We start from the raw sequence: 20,636 nt of genomic DNA on the forward strand, positions 1-20,636 counted from the left end.
AGTTACATTTAGTCAAAAAAGAGATTATTCAGCAGGATTTTCTTCAAAAAATACACCAGAGGACATTGTTTTTACTCAAAGGTTACATTGTTCTGTTGTCTTATAAAATACTTATTTTCTATTGTTTTTATTTACATATTTGGTGTTGAGGTAATCCAAAAGTAACAAAGTAATCAAGTTACATTAATTTAATATTGAGATACTTGGAATATGGTAATTGACTAAATTTTTTAACAGGTAATTAGTAATTGTATTTTAAAGTAATCCTCCCAACCCTGCTCATTACTAGTAATATTATTACTTTCCCCAGTAATTTGTAGTGTAAGAAATTACTAATAAACATATATATATATTAATTACCTCCCCCAAAAATAATTAGTTGCAACATTACTTTTGTTGGCACCCCTCTACCAATCTAATATAGTCTTGTTTTGTCTGAGCCACGGCCCATCCGAAATTCCAAGGGAATGAATTTACTTTAATTTAAATTGTTAGGCAAATTCAACTTACCAGTACACAAGTTGAACTTCTTTTAAAAGCAGTGTCAAGTAAGAGGTTAAAAGAAACACATGGAAATAACACTTCCAAACATCACATGAAATTAAATTAATTTACTTATTTATAATTTTTATATCTATCTTATTTCTTTTCATGTTTATCTTCTTTTTTTAAAATCATTCTAACACATAATTCCCTTTACCTTTCTCAAGCTTTGATGTCTGAATGATATCGATGTACATTGAAAACTGAAAAAAAAATGCCAAAAGCCCAAATTGTCTTCAAAGACAAAAGCTTTGTATTTTAAGCTCTATAGCAAACTGAGACTCTTATAGCTCAATTAGAGACAGGTACTAGAAAATGCAACATCGACTGTAAGACAAATATGGCCTGTTTTAGTACTGTAGCAGTTACCCGTGCCAGCTGACAACAACTAGGCTTTTCCAGAGTAACCTACAGAATATCTAGGTAAGTTTCAATAAAATAGACATTCACAATTCTAACCTAATTATGCAGCTTTTAAAATTTACATTATGGCAGCATTAATTATATGAACGCCCCAGGTCAACATTTATTTTGTATGTCTCATGTCCTCACTGTCTTTTTCAATTAACTAATAGTATTAATAGTACTAATTGGATGTTATTCCCTTCTGTACAAAACACACTCACAATCATGTTCCACAGACTTTATTTCAGCTGACTCAGGACAGAGAATCTTGATGCAATCTTCTGTTCAACACTGTTCCCTTCTTTGAAAACAAGAGGAAAAAAAACAAACAACAAAAGCTATGTACAAAAATAAAGTATGTTAAAAAAACATACACAAAAGATACAAGACAAAAAAAAAAAACAGTATTAATGCTTATTTGTGGAGGGCTGTTATAAATAGTTTCAGTATTTATTTGAGCTTTAGTTTAACTATGCTGAGTATTCAGTTCATGACAAAACCTCTCATGATTTTGTTCATCTAATAATAAGCCAGTAGCACCATTCTGAGTTCATCCACGACGCTGTGTGCCATTTGAGGCTGGACGACATCCCCTCTTAGTGTTTCACATGAATAATGGGGCTTATTGCCTCCATGCAGTGCAAAAAGAAAAACAAAGAGAAAACAAAAAAATACTAAACGTCAACACCAACCAGTGAACAATTCAGTCTCATTGCAAATAAAAAGGCTGTCAAGTCTTGCCAAAACCTCTCACCAGGAGAACTTTCAAATGCAACTCTTTCCATTATCATTGTTATTTCAATAGTGTAACATTTTTCATACTCTTTTTTTTTTCCCCCGCATCTAATTTTTTGATCAAATTGTAGCTATGATTGGCAAATACAATCATCTAAGCAGGCAAGTTGCCTGAAAAAAGCAGTCCAGCAAAACTAGCCAAACACCAACATACATTTTATGTCAACAAAATGTAATGAAATGTTGAAAAGGACACACAATTTCTTCATTTCAGTGGACGATTTCTGTTGCATTTTACATTATTATAATATCAGGAACTGAAGACTAATATTGAAAACACTGTCCTTCATTTTTTTTTTTTAAACAAAAACAATTCATGAAACAAAATGTAACATAGGTTATTGTTTCCTCCAGGAGCTGCGCAACACATTTCCATTAACACAAGTATTAAGTGTAAGCCAGTTGACCCACAGACAAGGCAAGAAGTGAAGGCAGATGAGCAGAAAAACAATAATAATGTAACAGGTGAACGAATATGCAAAAACATACTCATGAGTCTGTTTAACATAAACATGTAGCTTAGAAGCCTGCCATATATTGAGTTACAATTATAAATCACTCATATCGACTATGATATAAAAACCATCTCACAAGCAACGTAGACATTTTTTTTTTCCTGCGCTGAGCTGACAATCAAAATCTTGCACATTATGCTGAGCCAATTTAAGTCTTTTGTTCTCAATGGCAATTTTGATTGTCACTTTTTGGGGTATAAAGCACATGTTGGTTCCAAAGAGAGTGGATGTTTTTTTTTTTTTTACACCTCTGTTGGTCAATGAGAAGAATTTCTTCAGTCTATGTATGAGACTGACTTGTCAAGCGTGCTCATACCTCTTTAGTGATCACAAACAAGATGCAACATTGTTTTTGTTGATACGTGTAGCGGTTGTAGTGCATTCTAGAGACAGCTGGCTTGGTCATGTGAAGCACTGAAATACAGTATAGCAATACATAATACAATAAAAGACACTTAATAATTCATTATACAGTGTATGTACAACTTTGTTCAAAATGCTCACGTTAACGGACTCTGTCATAACTCTTTCTTTTGGACTTTGTCTTTGCCTTGCGGCTGTTTCTTTCAAAAAATTAATTTATTATATATCAAACATTTTACAGATTTATTCCATCTCTTTCATCCCTATCCTATTTAATTTATATCTCAGCTTTCTTACATAGCCATAGTGGTCAGGTGCTGATGCCCAAGCAGCCCTTTGCGCCCTGCTCCCGCCCCTGGGTGCCCCCCTCCGTTGCCATGGCCACAGTATTCTTGCAGGTTTTGACGCAAAGTAACCAGTGCAGAGCCCAGACAGGCACGATTTGGAGCCAAGACACCCCCAGGCAGCTGGAAGAGGACAGTGGCCACCCCAGCCATGCCGTCATCTGTGGGCTCTAGGGTGATGGGCCCGACCTTAAAGGTTGAATAAGAAAAGCCCATCAACTGAGAGAGGAAGGGGTCGGAGCGGCAAAAGTGCTGGTAGCCGCTGTACGTGGATGGGTGGTGATGGTGTGAGGCCGGTGTGCCAGCTGTGGTGCTGGCATAGTGGTGGGTGTTCAAGTAGTGCAGCGGCAGGTGCTGGCCGCCGTTGCCCCCTCCACCCAGGGTGAGGTGATGGTGGTGATGGGCTGTGGGTCCAGAGCCTGGGTCATGTTTGTAGGAGACAGCCCCTGCCCTACCCCTCTGCCCTACCACCACTCCTAACTTGCTTGTGCGGGCATGAGCAAGCGATACAGTGCTGCCCCCCACCCCTCCACCAGCTGAAGGCAGGTAGATGAGCTGAGGCTCCTCCGGCTCAAGGTATATGGTGAGTTTAGCAAAGGGCCTAGACGCCATCTTGGTCATCTCCTGGATGTGGCGACGCTGCTCCCGACGGAAGTCCAGGAACTGCTTAACCTTCCACAGGAGGACACAGACCGACAGGAAGAGGAAAAAGCAGGAGAAGAAAACAGAGAAGAAGACGAAAAGGTCGATGTGGGCTTGGTCCTGTCGCAGAAACAGCAGGCCCTGGGACTCTCCCTGTCTCTCACCAGTTCCCACACCTCTCAGAGCGATGTAGAAGCGGCTGGATTTTAGGGAATGCACCTCATGAGGGAAGGTGATGACCACACGATCTCGAACACTGCGGACAATCAGCACTGTCTGTGGTTTCCACACAGTGATGTAGGAGATGAGTCCTTCAGCCCGCTCCTCTATAATTTCTCTCTCTGCCCCTGGGGATTTTGCTTGCAGCTGTAGTGGGTTGTGGGAGAGCACAGGACCCCCAAGACTGGATGAGGAGTTGGCAAACACCTTTATAGGGGATGGAGGTGAATCCTTATCTGCACCAGTTGTTGTCCCTCGAGTCACTGATTCCTCCTCAATCTTGATGTTGTGAATCCCTGTGTACCGGTCCACATCCACAATAAAGGTGTCATGGGAGTTGGACACATACACCTCCACCTCACCAAAGGTAACGTCAATGGTGACCCGAATATCCACATTAGTGAACTTTGGCTGCGCAGCGAAAAAGACGGTGCGCCCCTTGGGCAGGTTTCGGATGGTGGGATCATGGAAGCAGTTGGTCTGGGACGTGGGGTCAAAGCAGCACTCTGTATCCACGTTGAACTGACGGTAGCACTGACGCCCGTTCACCGGTGTGCCATTGAAAGAGTCTTTGCACTTTGCACACTAAATAGAAGAGCACAACAAATACAATGTGAGTGAAAACTAGTAACAAATAGAACAAGGTCACAAACATTTTTCTCAATTCAACAAAGCCTCTCTCTGTGTGGAAAGATATTTTTCATATTTCATATGCTTCTTCCATATTTGAAAATAATCTCTAGTATGTGCATACCTGCTGCCTGTAGCAGTCTTTCCTGTCACTTTGAGGGCTGCTGAGACAGGAGGAGGTCTCTGTGTTGTTTTGGCAGGGGCATCCTGTACCATCATGTTCATTACACGTGTCTGCATGGCCATTACACTGACACCTGCAATGAGGAGAAAATCAAAATACTAATAAGCAGAAATTCAAGCAGTAAAAGAGAAGAACATAAAAATGATAAAGGGTAAATTCAAACACTAAAGCGGAGAAAATCGGAGTTTTACTTGTCTATATGTTGACAGGCACTGGGAGATAAGGCCTTGCAATGTTTGGAATCCATTGACTGCTGAGCAGCAAGCATTACTCACTTGTCACACTTCCCCTGCAGCAGAAAGTAGCCACTGAGGCAGCTCTCACACTTGTCCCCCACGCTGTTGTTTTGGCAATTCACACACACAGCATTCTCTTCTGTGGGACCCTCAGACACCCAGTTCTGAATCTGGTAAAGGGACAGAGTGATAGACCCTTAAAACTTAATACAAAGTTAGAAAAAAGACAGTGTCCAAGATACAAGAATAAGAGGACACTATTGATGTATTTGCCTTTTGCGTATATAATCAGGAGGATTCCACAAAGATGGCAGACACTTACGCTGCTGGGGTCCAGAGGGAAGAGCCGTGGGTTCTCAAGGGCCTTCTTGTGTTCATCTCGGGATAAACACACAGCACTGTTTCCCCTGCAAAACTCCCGACATGGACGACAAGTGCCGCCCCCCTTGGCAGAGCCGACGAACAGAGGCTTACACTTCTCACAGTGCTTACCCTGAAAATGGGGGAAGGAGAAATTATCACTAGTGGACACACAAAATTGTCTTTACTGTCTTTGTATGTGTTTCACTAAAAGCACTTACAATGGTGTTATTGTGGCACTGGAGGCAAACATCTGGTTTGTTTACACCAGCACAGTTACTATGTTTATTGCAACTGCACTGAGAGGAACAGTTATCCCCCACAAATCCAAAATGGCACTGGCAAACTCCTGGGGACACGCATGTCCCGTTCACACAACCTTGTGCACACACTGGTTCACACTGACCAGACACACTGTACAGGAGAAAAAGAAGAAGAGGGGATTTGGGTAAACCTGTCAAGTTACTTTGAAAAGCAATACAGTATTTCTGTCCTTGTGTATTCAGTGCCTGAGGCATAAATGCTGTCTCCCAATCTTACCTGCTGAGTATGTAACCCTGTTTGCAGGTGCAGTGGTATCCCTGGGGTAGGTCGTGGCAGTCCTGGGTGCTGTTGCAGTGGTGATGGCCATTGGCACACTCATCCTCCTCTGGACAGTGGAGGAAGGACCAGCTGCTGTTTCTCAGGGGGCAAACGCCCTCACTCACACCTGGGAGGCAAGATTGGAGGAAGGTGCATGATTAATGGATGAGAAAAGCTTTTATTTAGAGAAAAAGGTAACACTGAACTATTTACACACTGCAGTGCTAAGCTTTTTAAACGCATCAGATGAAAATATTTCTCACCATCCAGCCCTCCTTGCATACAGCGTCCAGCTCCATTGCCCCCCCGAGTAGCACACCAGCCACACTGAGGTCTGGCAATGCACTGGGAGCACTGGTTGAGCTGTGAGCACTGGGGAGAGCAAGAGTCCCCCCCGGAGAGCAGGCGACCACACTGACCCGCCTCACATCGCAGGGGCACGAAAGATGGGCTCATGCACTAGAAGAAGGGGAGAGAGGTTAGCTATATACATGATTTTATTGAATATCTCACACAAAACACTAAACTTCAAGCAGGGTAGTCTTACTTGCTGTAGTGCCATGCTCCACACACAGTGCTGCCAGCCCCCATCTGAGCCTCTGGAGCCCAGACAGAGGCTGCAGTCATGGAGACTGTGGCATGGTGGAGGGCATGGCAGAGGGGGAGAAGACTCCACCTGCATGGGTGAAACGTTGAGCAGGGCATAGCTGAAACACGTCCAGTCATAGGTGGGGTTTACGCTCAGGATGCGCCTTGTCTCACCTAGGGAAATCCCAACCCATTTTTTAGTTCACGAGAACAAAAATGACCTAAATGTAGATTAGCAAAACTCAGCAGAAACCTGACGGGTTATTTTAATGTCAGCTGTGCAATTACATCCAAAATAATAATTCATCCATCATGATAGGATTACTGAATCACAATATGTGTGTACCTGTGCGTTTGAATTGCCGAGTCCACATGCATTTTCCTGAAGCGGTACACTTGGGGCAGTCAGAAGCCTCACAGCTGGTCTCAGTGCAGTTGCTAGACAGGAAGATCTCTCTCTGGTTGATCCGACAGTCATGCTCAGATGTACAGCTAACAGAACTGCTGATACAGGCCCCCTCTGGACAGTTCGTGCACCACTTACACTGTAGAGCAGGCTGGAAAATAAAGAACAGATTTTAGTTGACAGACATTAGCTGTCTCTCCTTCAGCTAGTGATTGTGGTAGTGTAAGGGGTGTTGTAGGTTACCTGTGGACTGGAAAATGTTTTAGGGTGTCGGGCAAGACATTCACTGCAGGTCTTCAGTCTGCGACACTGGTCTGGCTGACGAGGCGCTGGGGAACAGGGGGACTGGCCAGTGAAGCAAGCCATTCTGATAGAAAGGGAGGGATGCATTTTATTTAGTAGCTGCACATTGTATTATTTATTTAGAGTTGCTTTAATCTAATGTGTTACCTCTCTGCAGTATCAGAAGAAGCACAGGTTCCCCTACACCACACACAACTGCCTGTGGTGTTGCAGGCCTCTGGTGTGGGCAGCAGGGCACAGGGGTCAGAGGGCACAGACAGAGTTAGGAGTCTGCCCAGTGTGACACCATTGAAGCCTCCTGACAGGAAGAGTCGGCCACCCCAGCTTGTCATGGCAAGAGACACTGAACGATTTACTGGATCTCCTACAGCTGAAACTGAAGGAAAGAGATGGAAAGTGGTTAGGTTATGGTATGGGGAGTTATGTTTTAACCATAATTTAATCTACAGAATGACATCAAGTCACCTGGTTGTATCCAGGTGTTACAGTTGATCTGGTACAGAGACACTGAGTTACTGTAGTCCTCTGCATCTGTCCTCCCCCCCACAATGACCATGGTGTCTTTCATCAGGGCTGCAGCGTGGAAGAAACGGGACAGGGGCTGCATAGCAAAGAGATGATACAGCAAGAATAGATAAGCTATCTTTATGCAGTAGCCTGATAAATAAATAAGATAAATCTTTGGCTTGTGTAATCTACTGGCCTGTAAAGACTAGATGAGGTCTCTTACCTTATTACCCTTTGAGGGGACCAACAGAGACCAGGTGAGGTTGGGGTAGTACAGACTGTAGAGCTCGCCTGAGGGCTCCACAGTCTCCACATGGAAACGGTAGCCTCCAAAGACATAGATGGCATCAGTTTGCTCATGGTAGACTGCTGAGTGGCCATATAAACCTAAAGTGAAGAACACACAAGGCGAAACAAGATTAAGTACAAAAGAAAACTAAATGTTTTCTGCACCTGTCGTTGTGTGTTTTTACACATATAATATTTCTCAGTGGTGCATTAGTCAGTAAGTGATTGAAAAGTCTGAAAAACCTGTGGGTGGTGTGCCAGTGTGGGGGGCAATGGTCCAGTTTCCAGAATGAGGGCTGAACATCAACAGATGGTGGTTGAAGCCATTCTCTGGAGAGTAACCTCCTATCAACAGCACAGAAGCGTCTCGGTGCACTGTTAAAGTGTGGCCTGCCAACGGGGGCAGCACTGAGCTCTGTCAGAGGAGGAGCAAAATTTTAGGAGGTACAAAAACACTTCAGATTTTAATTTTATATTTTCATAATAAATCGATTCCTAACCGTGTGTTCTCTCCAGACTAAACTGCTGAGATTGAGACTCCAGGTATCCATGGCGACACCGTTTTGAGTGATACCGCCCACCACCAACATGAAGTTGTGATTGGCTCCATGGCTTCCAGTGCCAGACTCATGACTTGTCAGTAATGAAGAGGCGTGGTGATATCGAGGGCTAGGAGTTGAGCCTTCCTCGACAGAGCTGGTCAACATTTGGGTCCAACGGTGCTCAGACACAGAATATCTAAACAGACGGGGGACAAAATGCATTATTATGCACATATAGACCGTACACACACACACACACACACACACACACACACACACACACACACACACAGTATGATAACACCTGAACGGTTTCATGACTCAAAGACTAGTTCAGTTTCAGTTAACATGCCCTTACCTGTAGACATTACCCAGAATGCCTTCTGACAGAGAGAGCCCTCCATACATCCAGAGGTTGCCCTGTGGTCCAGACACCAGAGAGTGGCCCATCCTGTGGAGGAACCTGTGTGCCTGGTTCTGTGGAGTAACAGTGCATATGAATGTGTGCTTGTGTGTGCTGGGGAGTAAAATTCATGGATTTTGCCAGGGGGGTTTTCTGTTTGTGTAATATTCAGTCCCTACCACTGTCAATTGTGTGTCCAGCAGTGTTTCCCAGACAAGGCTGTTGGAGTCCCGAGGAACAGAGCAGTCTGAGCCAGCCCAGCTTTCTGTGCACACACACACTCCCAGAGACTGAGACAAACAAAATATGTTGGTTAGGAATCTAGGAAAATGTGTTCTGGCTGGCAGGGTAACATGACTATCATCAACACCTTATTTTACAGCTGAAGATTATTATGAACTACAAATCAAATGAGTTTACAACTACAATAAAGGTCTGTGCCCAAATTCCAACTTGGAAAACCTCTAAATATAAAATTGTCACAGCTCTTACTATATTACAAGTGCCTCTTCCTTCTGCTATTCCACAATCCTGAGGGCACATGGGTCGGTCACAGTGGGGTCCACCATATCCCTGAGGGCACTGACAGAGCCCCCCTTGGCACTGGGATCCACCTGGACACACAGGTGACCCCTCTTCACCTTCATCAGAGCTCTGGTGACACCGCCGCACCCAGAAAGACGCATTGAAGCCTTGAGGTTTGTTTGACGAGACGTTAGCTTCAAAGTAGACGGAGATCACACCTGGTGGTAAAAGAGAAAGTACAATATAATGACGGTGATATGGTGACTTTTGACGCCCTGTGATTAAAGGCCTACTATAACTTGATTACTGAATTAATATATAGATGGATACCTGATGTGGCCTCCACAGTGATAGGTTGAGTCCTTGTGGTGCCACAAAATGCCCCAATCAGGTTGTGATCTGAATGTACAACTCCATTGCTCAGGAAACGAGGAAGGCCATCAAACACATAGACAAAGGAGCTCTGCAAAACAGGACATAGGAGTCAGAGAGAAATACTGACAACGTTTGGTGTTACAGCACAGCTAACATGTTCAACTGCATAATAATTAGTTCATGTTTGTACTCACTTTACAGTGTGTGTGAGAATCTGGGTGTAAAGTGAGGGCCACAGGGGGACAAAGCTGTCTGGGCAGACAGGGTGCCAGGTTCTCAGTCACAGACAGGACCCACAGGCAATGAGAGAGTCCTCCTTTCCCCTCCGTTCCACTTCGCCATCCCAGAGAAGAGGAGAGAGGCATGGCAGAGGATGAGGTGGAGGAGAGCAGCACAGAACGGCCCTGGCATTGGCGGTAGCATGTACCGTTGTTCCTATTGGAAAGAGAAAGAATGTCAGGAAAGACAGGTCAGGATGAAAGAATCTGAAAGTACAAAATTAACTAAAGATATTCCAAATGTTTCTACACTTTGTACTTTTTTTCCTCCCCAATATCTTATTATAATCTCCACTCCTTTATTTTGAATGGTTAAGTCCTCCTTACCTGGGGTCTCCGTAGTAACCAGGCAGGCAGGACTCACAGTGTGGTCCCTGAGTGTTGTGGGTGCAGTAGCACTGGCCTGTCTGGTTGTGACAGTAACCTTGGAGAGGGTCACCATGGCCGTTGCACTCACACTGCACACAGCCACCGCCACCAGCTAGGGCTGAACCGAAGCTACCTGGACGGCAGTGCTCACAGTGGGGCCCTGTAGTCCAATCTGAAAGACAGAGGAAGAATGTCAGCAGAGCAGATTTCAACAAACACAGCTTAGTTTTAAGAATTGAATGAAAGATGAGCGAATTTTTTCCATATGGAATCTGGTCTTTTCAATTCACATTTTTGAGCACTAAGGCCTTTCAGTGTAAATGTAGCCAAAGCCATATATTAAGTATTAAGTAGATTATGGTCTTACCCTGGCATTCGTCGCAGATTCCTGGTGCAGTAATACAGGTGGAATGGAAGTTGCAGCCACAGTCCACATCGCATTCGACACCACTGAGAACCAGAGTGGCGGGGTCAGACGTCCAGCCAAGGGAACATTCACACTCAAACCGTGGGCTGCCACTGCACTGGCCCTCACGACACTCATTGTAGCACCTGTGGGAAAGAGAAACATTATGGGGAGGTTTCAAAATGTCGACATTTACAAAAGCGATCTTGTTGACTAAATGGGAAAGGTGCAGACTCTTACGTCTGGTTGCAGTGCAGTGTGCCATCTCCTGTGTATCCTCTCTCACAGTGGCACTCATAGGAGGTGGGAGTGTTGATGCAGGTAGCAAAGGGGTGACAGTTGTGGAGACCCAGCCTGCATTCCTCTACATCAGGGCAGGTGGGGTAGGACCAGATCGCATCTTGCTCTTCGTCATCCAAGTGCTCCAGCTCCATCTCCATTTCCAGGGGTCGAGGCGGGGCTGAGGTCTGGGGCTCAGGGCTGGAAGAGCAGGACAAGGAGATGTGAAGTGGGACAGGCATACTATATAGATGTATCCATCCACCCTTTGTTTTATGGTTCTATGTAGATGTTTTGTTTTCTTTTGCAACATGAAGTTGGCAGGCATTCTAAATATCTTCAGATATCTGAAAGCAAAACCCAGCCATCAAACAAAAAGCAATTTCTTCAGTTCTTAACCTCAATTATATTCTTTTCAAATGGATATAACTGACACTGAAAAACTTTTTTTTAATACATACAGAATGGGACAAATGGATTCTATTTATTGTCTTATAAATGCTTATTGAGATACACAGGAAAATAAACAGCTCAAAATGTCCACTAAAAGGAGAGGTAAAAGTGACCTGCTATATTTATTTAATAATTGTTTTATACTCAATTTCAATGCATTTTAATAATATTAACTTGGAGTAAATATACCTTGTAATAGTTCCTTCCAAGGAGTGGACCACCATAAATAAATTTCCAATCTGCGAGAAACATTCCACCCACAATTTGTAAGTGTAAAATTACAAGTAGAAGTATAAAATGTCTTACTTTGCAGCCCGTGCTTCAGCCACAGCCACACTGCAGTTATACACCAAGGGGTCGTCCATTGCTGCCCAATCTCCCCTCAAACATCTGAAAAGATGGGTGTAAAAACATGAAATAAATACAAGAAAATCACAATAAAAACAATGACTATTAACATACCAGAGTTTTCATTATTTATCAATTCCAATGTATATGTATATCTATATGTACTTTCTCTGTACAGTGAACTTGTAGTCATACGTTTGCCATACTTACTTTCCAATTGTGGGATTGTTGTAGTCACCACACCATCCACACTGGAATGTCCGCAGGCAGTCTGTGCACGTGTTTAAAGCTGAACATTGCTTACACTGAGGAACCGAATGAACACTGACAAGAGAATAAAGATTGAGAATACTATATTATTGATTTAAGGTTAATTTAACTAAATATAGCAAACATAATATATTTGTAACTACAATATATAAGCAAATAAATAACTACTGCTAACTGTATATAAATAAAACAAAGAAAGTCTTAAAAATGTCCTCATTTTACCTGTCGTACCAGTCCCTGCACTCTCCATAGGGGTATTTTGTGAGGTAGGCAGCAAAATAGAAGCAGGCCTGGGCTGACTCACACCATGCACACTGGCTGGAGTTAGAGAGGCACTCTCCACACGTCTTTCTCCTTTGCAAAACAAAAAGATGACAACAGAGAAGAGGACAATATGGGTGAGTTGTAGGTTCTTGTTAAAATCATGCATGATCATATATTATTACCCGTGTTAAAAATATAGCTTTTCAACTCACTGGTTACAGACTTTAGGACAGCCCCTTGAGTCACGTATGGATCCCTCTAGTCGTCCCCGTCGACTGCACTGGTAGTCGCCTTTCTTGCTGGAGTTTATCTGCCACTCACAATAAGGGTCCTGTAGGGGAAAGTTAGCTTTGTCAGGAATAGAGTGGCCCCAAAACTTTGAAAACTATTTGTGGTATTATCTGTGTTGTACCTGAGTGCAGGCGGAGCAGTCTCTATACTCTTCACACAAGGTGCAGTGCTGGGGTGCCAACAGCAGATGGCGCTGAACTTCTCCCTTGCCTTCCCCCTTTTCTCCCTCAGGACAGGGCTCGAGGTCTGGGGTTTCCCGCAGCAGGCAGCGGGACAAAGACGGGCACCAGCCACAAGACTGGTCGGACAGACAGGCCAGACAGGACATGTACCCTGAGCAGGAACCAGAGCGGTAAGGCTCCAAGAACAGAAAGGAGATCTCCTAGAAGGAGATTAGGTGGAAGAAAAGGGTATGAGGTAAGATATTTTGTTTTTACTGAAGGAAACTCCCTGTGCAAAAATGAAAATGTGCAAGAAACCCAAAGCAGTACTTACACTCCCTCCAGGCAATGTTCTGTTCCAGATCAAGGCCATCTCACTGGTCTGTCCTGAGCCCGAGTTGTTAAGATAGCCCTCAGCCTGTACAAGGTAGTGGTTGCCCCTGGTCAGGTTAGAGAACAGTCTACTCCCATCTGTGCGAGCCAGCAGCTTCAACTCTTTCTCCTGCTGGGCTGCCCAACGACCCACCACCTCCTGCTCCGATGGTTGAAAGATGCATTAGAGAGAAAGAAAAGGTGGAGAAGTGTTAAGTAAACATGGTAATAAGTGCTGCTAATTTAATAAATATCTCAGTCATTACATGTAAAATATAGCTTACACTTTTTTTTCATTTTTCAGTTAAATTAGCATTCCAGAAATGTGCATAATGTAATATTCCATTATGAGGCAGTACATTTAAATAAAAAAACATACATAATCACAATCTACTGGAATATTTGTCCACATTCCAGTATACTAGAGTACACGTTAAATTTAGGGAGATCCAACAAATCCAACAGCAAAACGGTAAAAAGAGTCTGCAGTCTTACTGTCAAGAAAAGTTTATTTGTCCTGCTCTGATTTACTCCTGTGGGGATTCCTCCCTTCTAATAGTCACAATGTTATTCCACATGGGACTCGCTAAATTATGTCTAGAGAAAATTATATTACAAGACCTCGTCGAGCACAACTAATTCTGTCAATACTTGCATGCAATGCAATTTTAGATGAGCAATTTGTTTTAAAATCATTTATGGAATTAAAAAGAAAAAACACAATTTGAAGTGTTGACAAGCACTTTCTCTCACCAGTTGGCTGGAGTTGGGCCCTGATGCCATTCGAGCCTCAAAGTGGAGCCTCTGGATGCGAGCCCACATGGAGACAGTCTCGGTGGGAGCAGGTGCAGGTGGAGGGGCCCCCCACAACGGATGGATGAATCCCCGGAACTGTAGAGCTACGTCCATTTCTGTAGTGGGGCTAAGGATGATTGTGGTGCTGCGGAGGATGGACACCTGGTGAAGGGTTGATGAGGATGGAGGACAGTGGAGGATGGATAGAAGTGGAAACACATCAACAGAAGCACTATTCTCTACAAACTGCTCCACAAGTTTGTCAAACTACTTGAAATCTTCTCTATGAGCAAATTGCAGAACAGACAGCGAAAGAGAACAAAAGAAAAGAAAAGTGAGTATTGGAGTCAAGAGGTTAAAAATGAACAGTAAAAGAAAAACAATCATAGTATTCAAGTTGCAAAACTGCAGTGGATTTAAAGTGTTAAAGCAATGTTGGAGGAAGGAAGGAGGGATAAGTATAAGCAGAGAGGGAAGTAGTTACAACCACAACTAATACATTTAGCACTTGAGATTTGGACTCCGTACCTTGTCAGGCTGGGAGTCGTTGCGGGGGTGCTGGAAGGTGAGCAGGTGCAGTCCCGGGACATAGTTCTCGGTGCGACAGGAGTGGAGGGAGGTTAGGAAAAGGGTACGCTCCCCCCACCAGCCGTACGCCCCTGAGATCTGGTCCACACGGCACGCACTTCGCTCTGTGAGACCGAGAGGGAGAGGTCAGCACACATAGAACACATCTGACCTCTTAAAATCTCATAATACAGCAGTTTCCTAAAGTGCACTACTGTACTGAAACTTGTCTGATCTGTGACTTTTGTGTGACGTGTGTTCAAAAAGAGTAAAGATCACATGACCTCACTGCACCAAAGGAAGTATGTGATTGGACAGGCAAGTCAAATCATGGTCTGAGTAGCCTGTCCAATCTCAACTGGGTGTAGTCAAGTCATTGTGCTCCATCTCTGAAACACGCCCAACATCAGTCTAGTTCCTCCCATGTCAACTCCCAACATCTCTTTTTAAGTCTGAGGCTTAGCCCTTCTCTTTTGCCCTCCTTCCTCCCTCCCTGGGTCTCACCTGACACTGGTAGGCAGGACTCATTCTGAACACACCAGCCAAATTCCCCAGGAGCACGGGCCAGAAAAGCTGGAGTGCCACTGAACACCAGACAGGACTGGCAATCAGAGAGGAAGCGGGCCAGGCCCAGGCAACCAGTACTGCCACACTGTGAACACAAAACAGGAATTATACATTCGCAACATCCTGACAGATATTTTGGGCATCTCATAAGTCTGAGTAAAAGGGAAATGTTACCGGATTAGTGGGCTGGTACTCTCGACAGCGGCCTTCACACCAGCTGCACTCTGGATTCTTAAGGCACATACTTTCATCTAGCGCCTCAGCACAAACAGCGTCCTGGTAAGAGAACAAACACACAACAAGTTAGTTATCCCTAGTTGCCTTTGTTGGTCTTCCAAATGATATGACTTCCCGTTCTACTGTTTTATAAAACAATTCACTCACCCTGTCACTTTGATCACTACTGACAAACAGTGGAACTTTGTAAGCCACCAGGTCTCCACGTGCAACACCACTGTAACCCCCAGCAACCAGCAGCACTCGTCCCTCCATCACAGCAGCAACATGTGAGTAACGCCCCCTCACAGGATCTCCATCTTAGGAAAAAAAACATTTTGTAAACACTGTAGATGCAGACGCACAAGCACCAAGAAACTAGTTGTAGATGAAAACTGGACTGTGTGTGAGAGTTGTGACAGAAGACAAAGGCTACAGGAACTTACTGAGTGACCATTTCTCCCCAGCAGACACCCATTGGTGACAGCCCAGATGGTAGAAGAAGATCTCCTCATCATAGCACTTCTCCTCTTGGTAGTGTATATGCACATTCCCCCCTGAAAGAGAAAGGCAGGAAGAAAGCAGATAAATATACACAGGACTGCACTGATTAAAATTGAGTATGTCTGCTAATTTCCTCAATGCTCACCGTAGACCACCATGTAGTTTCCAATGACGGTGGCTGAGTGGAAAGCTCTCTCTCTGGGGCCTGTTGCTGGGAAACGGGAACGGAACGATGTCCAAAACCGCCTATCCACGTGGAACACGTCGGTGTTGTTCACCCTCACACTAAACCTAAGAAAAAAATACAGCAAATGTGCCTTAAGTATCTATAAAGATGCAAGATAATTTTTCATTTTCTTGTTGGGTTATTCTCAAACCACTTGTATTTTAAGTTTTGACTTTTTAAGTTTTTCTACAGGAGTCACATTTTATCTTCTAATCTTATAGGACAAATTGTTTACAATTCACTCTATGCATACAGTAATAGACGGAAATACCTGAAGACCCCAAACAAATAGAAATACACTCCAAAACTGTCCCCCTTTCTCATAAACAATCACAAATAGAAAAGTGAGCACAAAAGTCCTACTGGCTGTGTGTGTATTACTGTTTCCAGTATGCTCAAGCACAAGAGGGTGTGTACCTGGCAGTGGTAGGTCTGTGGCCTCCATAGACGAGCAGTGTCCTTGATGGGCTGTGGAACACCATTGAGTGGCCAGCGGTGGCCGGGGGCTTCCCACCAGTTGGCTGAACAGTCTCCCACCGCCCAGAGCCATGCAGGCCGAACCGATACAGAGAAGAAGAAAACATATCTTCCTCAGTGCGACCTGGGAAATAGGTAGAGGAAAAGGAAAGATGCTGCTTAAGTATGATTTGTTTCTCAATGGATAAACGCATGTCGATCCAAAATGAGACTGCAAGATGCCAATAAAACGTGAAACTCACCTCCAAATACGTAAAGATAACCTTCTACTACAGCTGCAGCGTGATTGGCCAGTTTAGGAGCACCATGTGAATTTGAAAAGCCAAGCTGTTGCCAGTCATCTTGGACTGGCCGGTACATCCAGACATCACTGGCCAGGGAGCCATTGGCTAGCTCTCCTCCAAAGATAACCATATTACCCGTCCACTCTACTGCTGTGTGGGAATGACGAGCAACCTGAACAAACAGCCGAGCAAAAACAATGCAAGAACAAAGTGAATGAAAAGGAAATGTAAAATAATTAATGGGAGCACTCATATTCACACTGACTGTGTTTACATGTCAAAACAAAACAGGTAACTAGGAGAAATAAGAGAACACATTTACATGCACTGCGGATTATACAAAACCTACAGTACGTTTATACACTGGCATATTTTAAGTGTATTTGTCATATAATATTGTGGCCTGGGGAGTTTTTTTTGCCAGGGTATCTGGACTATGAACACAGTGAGAGGACAGGCTGTATAATGAAAACAATGTGCATTTCTGTCTGAATTATACAAATGATCCACTGTTCAGCTGTGTAACCAACTTTGTGAAACTTAAAATGTCAGCTTGAGTTTTATTGCTCCAACTAATTATATTTCCTTTGATCCCTCTGCCAAGAAATAAGCAGAATTAAAGCTGTATTGACAGAGTTTCTCTGAAAACTTTATCTTGATTAGGGAAATCTAGGTTTCATGCTTACATGACATTTAAAGAAACAGGTTACTGCAGAGGGTTGATATTAACTTGTGTGCATGTAAACAAAGTATATGATGCAAAATACAAGAGCAGGAGGACAAAAAATGTGTGTTTGTGTGTGTGTGTATCCACAAATGACTTACAGGAGAGTGACCATAAGACCTGCTTTCCCATTGGTTTGACGTGAAGTTATATTTGATCAAGTCCCCAAGAGCTCTGTTCAGGTCAAACCCTGGGAAAAAAGGAGTAATAATCAAACAGTGGTGTCATTAATCATAAAAAGAAATAGATATATGATAATTAGATACTAGAAAAGAGCCAGGTAGACTGCAGCTAAAATAAAGACAGTAATATTGAATTATATTAAAATCTAACAGTTAAAATAGGGTCCTTGAAATGATAAACAGCGTTGCGAGTTATAATTTAATAAATGTGCAGAAGAATGAAGGACCATTAACTACAACAAATGTGTTAAAAACAGGGGTGGAATGTGGGTTTGTTCATTAAATATTAAAACAACATCTGTGAAAATTAAGAGTATGTCACTCTCACCGCCAAACAAGTACATGGCTCTAGTGGAGGACAGGTACACGCCAGCAGAACCCGTCCTAGGAGGCGTGTAGGGGTTTTCCTCGCTCACACGCCACCACTGCCCTGCCCCACTGTCGTCATGTAGACCAAGCTGACAGCTGTGACCCATAAAGCCAGGGTTACACTGGCAGCGCTCTCCTTTCTAGGACAAAACATAGAGAATAAGACTAGCTTAAGACAAGTAGTAAACATTTAAATAAATTGTGCAACTGGCATATTTACAGCTTATTCAGGGAAGGATGAGTGACGCTGAAGGCCTTCTTCTCTTACCTTGTCACACTGGCCATTTACAGAACAAGCCTGAGAGCACAGAGGGGTCGTACAAGCTGCTCCTCCCCAACCCTGATGGCAGTGGCACTTTAATGTAGAGGAATCACAGCGTCCATGGCCACCACAGGCTCCAGGGCACAAAGAGAATGTGTAGGTTGCATTGAAGCCCAGGAGGTTGTAATTAGCATCACTGAAGAGATGAAGTAGCATCTGGTACAAAGAAATTAAATAACAGACACAAGGTTAACATTTTCCATAGTTAGAATGCTTCAGAGTTTTTTTCATCCCGCCTTTAATTGGTTACCTTGCCAGACTTGGCTTCAGTAGGTTGAGGCAGGGTGTTGCCACTTAAACTGGCAAGGAGAGGGCTCTGGTAGGAGTCGCCGTCATACACAAACAGGTAATCATAGGTACACTCTGTGTCCATGAAGGTGAAATTTAAGACAATGCGGTGATTGCTGCTGGGAGCTGGAAGATATGAAAAAGGTGAAAAACATCAATGGGATTAACTGACTATTGGACTATTGACTACTGGCTGCAAGCTTGTGTCATCGTCAATGACAAAATATGTAGCTCATTATACCTTTGATAAGCCACTCGCAGTTCCCATTGACAGAGTAGTTACCCGGCCCATCTGTTACGTAGCCTGGTGGTCCCCTCAACACCTGCCTGTGGCCCTTACAGTCCCCTGCCTGGCATGCAGGCGACTCAGCCAACAGCAGAACCACCAGGATGAAGGAGACAGGGAGGGGGGAGGCCATCTCTGGCACCGCCTGAATGATGGGAAGTAAAAAGGTGAAAGGGAATCATTTTGTGTGGATCCTAATAGACACATTACCACCAAACACATGCAGCAGCAAATGTGGACCAAAAACCTAAATTGCAGTTGCTCTAAGAACTTGACCTACCACACATCTAACTATGCAGCAGGATATATAGTATTATTTCTATGAAAATCCAACAGTCAAACACTTTCTTCAGGCCCTTGCAGTCAGTTTCTACAGATCTGATTTGCTGACTAATCTCACGAATGAATGGATGACTCATATGTAAACTGCAGAGCCATTCAAGTTTCCTCTGGAGGAAAAACAAAAGCTGATTCGGTGTACAGCACAGCACAGTGCAGTGCAGAAATCCCACAGACCTTATCACACATGCACCGTTATACACAAACACTACGACACACAGTCATAGTGTTTATTGATTGTTTCTTACATACAGCTCGCTAATGGAGAAACCAACTATCGGCGTCAAGGGGGCTCTCCGCAGGCTACAAGTGGCCAAATTTAAATGCTTAATGCGCATTGCAAGACTCAGAGGCAGCCTGAGCAAAATATATCGATTCTGCTGGAGCTCCCAGGTACAAGTAAAGTTAGCTTGCTCGCGTTAACCAGTGCACCAATCAAACAAACACAGTCAACAGTGCTGACACACATGCAGCGTTGTACACAAATAAAACGATACACCAACATTGTGTTTACCGACAGCGCTTCGTACATCCAGGTAGCTTAAAGGAGAAGCTTGTACCAGCATCCAGAGGCTGCCCGCAGGCTATCACAACAGAGCTAACGTAAAAAGGGTTGCTAAGCTAAAGCTAAGCTAAGCGAAGCTAACAGAACAACGTTAACAGGCAGAGGCCGTTAGCTGGCTACTTTTTTTTGCACATTTGCATAATCGTACTCACCAGTTCCCGTCTCTTTAGCCTCATGGCAATTTACATTTTCGGCGAGCCTTTAACGCAAGCTACCACATGAGCTGACTGGTCGCTCAACACCGACAGCTAGCTATATTCAGACTCTCTGCAGAGGAAGAGCCCTGGCTGCGGCTAGCTGTCTGCTAGCTCGGTGGCTAGCTAGCGGTAGCTGCTCGAATCCAGATGCGCAATCGTCAATGGCTGCAAAAATCTACCAGCACAAGTCATTCTTGAGAGTAATTGATCATTGTGTAATTACGGTATTTGTGTTTCTAAAGCTCGAGCATTACACTAGCGGTAAACACAGCCAGCCAACACCAAAATCGTTTCAGAGTATCAACCCGGCTCCTCCGGTCCATCTTGGGGACAGATGCCCGTTGTTTTGGTGTTTGTGGCTGGGCGAGCAGTAACCAGTGGTTGCCAACACAAAAGACAGCGCCGCCAGTGGCGTGTCCCACCACTGCCATCTAGTGGAAGATTGGGGGAAACAACGCTTGAACATCTGGATGGAAAACAGA

The 20,636-nt window shown here is 43.9% G+C and overlaps 1 protein-coding gene across 1 annotated transcript; it reads right to left on the reverse strand.

The window, feature by feature from the left end:
* Positions 1-1,171: 1,171 nt before the first annotated feature.
* megf8 (multiple EGF-like-domains 8) lies at positions 1,172-20,518 on the reverse strand. The gene is made up of 44 exons (XM_051406613.1): positions 20,110-20,518; positions 19,009-19,198; positions 18,730-18,893; positions 18,426-18,635; positions 18,117-18,297; positions 17,708-17,796; positions 16,841-17,054; positions 16,539-16,722; positions 16,041-16,186; positions 15,838-15,948; positions 15,560-15,711; positions 15,350-15,451; positions 15,113-15,260; positions 14,570-14,733; positions 14,000-14,203; positions 13,209-13,406; positions 12,835-13,095; positions 12,635-12,753; positions 12,381-12,512; positions 12,099-12,212; positions 11,847-11,930; positions 11,049-11,288; positions 10,770-10,954; positions 10,361-10,574; positions 9,950-10,190; positions 9,711-9,843; positions 9,348-9,598; positions 9,035-9,145; positions 8,811-8,929; positions 8,411-8,648; positions 8,154-8,325; positions 7,846-8,009; positions 7,581-7,716; positions 7,263-7,491; positions 7,056-7,179; positions 6,753-6,963; positions 6,366-6,580; positions 6,082-6,277; positions 5,777-5,945; positions 5,458-5,650; positions 5,199-5,369; positions 4,916-5,046; positions 4,581-4,713; positions 1,172-4,411 (listed from the first exon to the last, which is right to left on the reverse strand). The coding sequence occupies exons 1-44, from the start codon at positions 20,131-20,133 to the stop codon at positions 2,915-2,917; spliced, it is 8,664 nt and encodes a 2,887-aa protein (XP_051262573.1). The 5' UTR covers positions 20,134-20,518; the 3' UTR covers positions 1,172-2,914.
* Positions 20,519-20,636: the final 118 nt, after the last annotated feature.

Source organism: Dicentrarchus labrax, unplaced genomic scaffold (assembly GCF_905237075.1).
Source record: "Dicentrarchus labrax unplaced genomic scaffold, dlabrax2021, whole genome shotgun sequence".
Taxonomy (NCBI): domain Eukaryota; kingdom Metazoa; phylum Chordata; class Actinopteri; family Moronidae; genus Dicentrarchus; species Dicentrarchus labrax.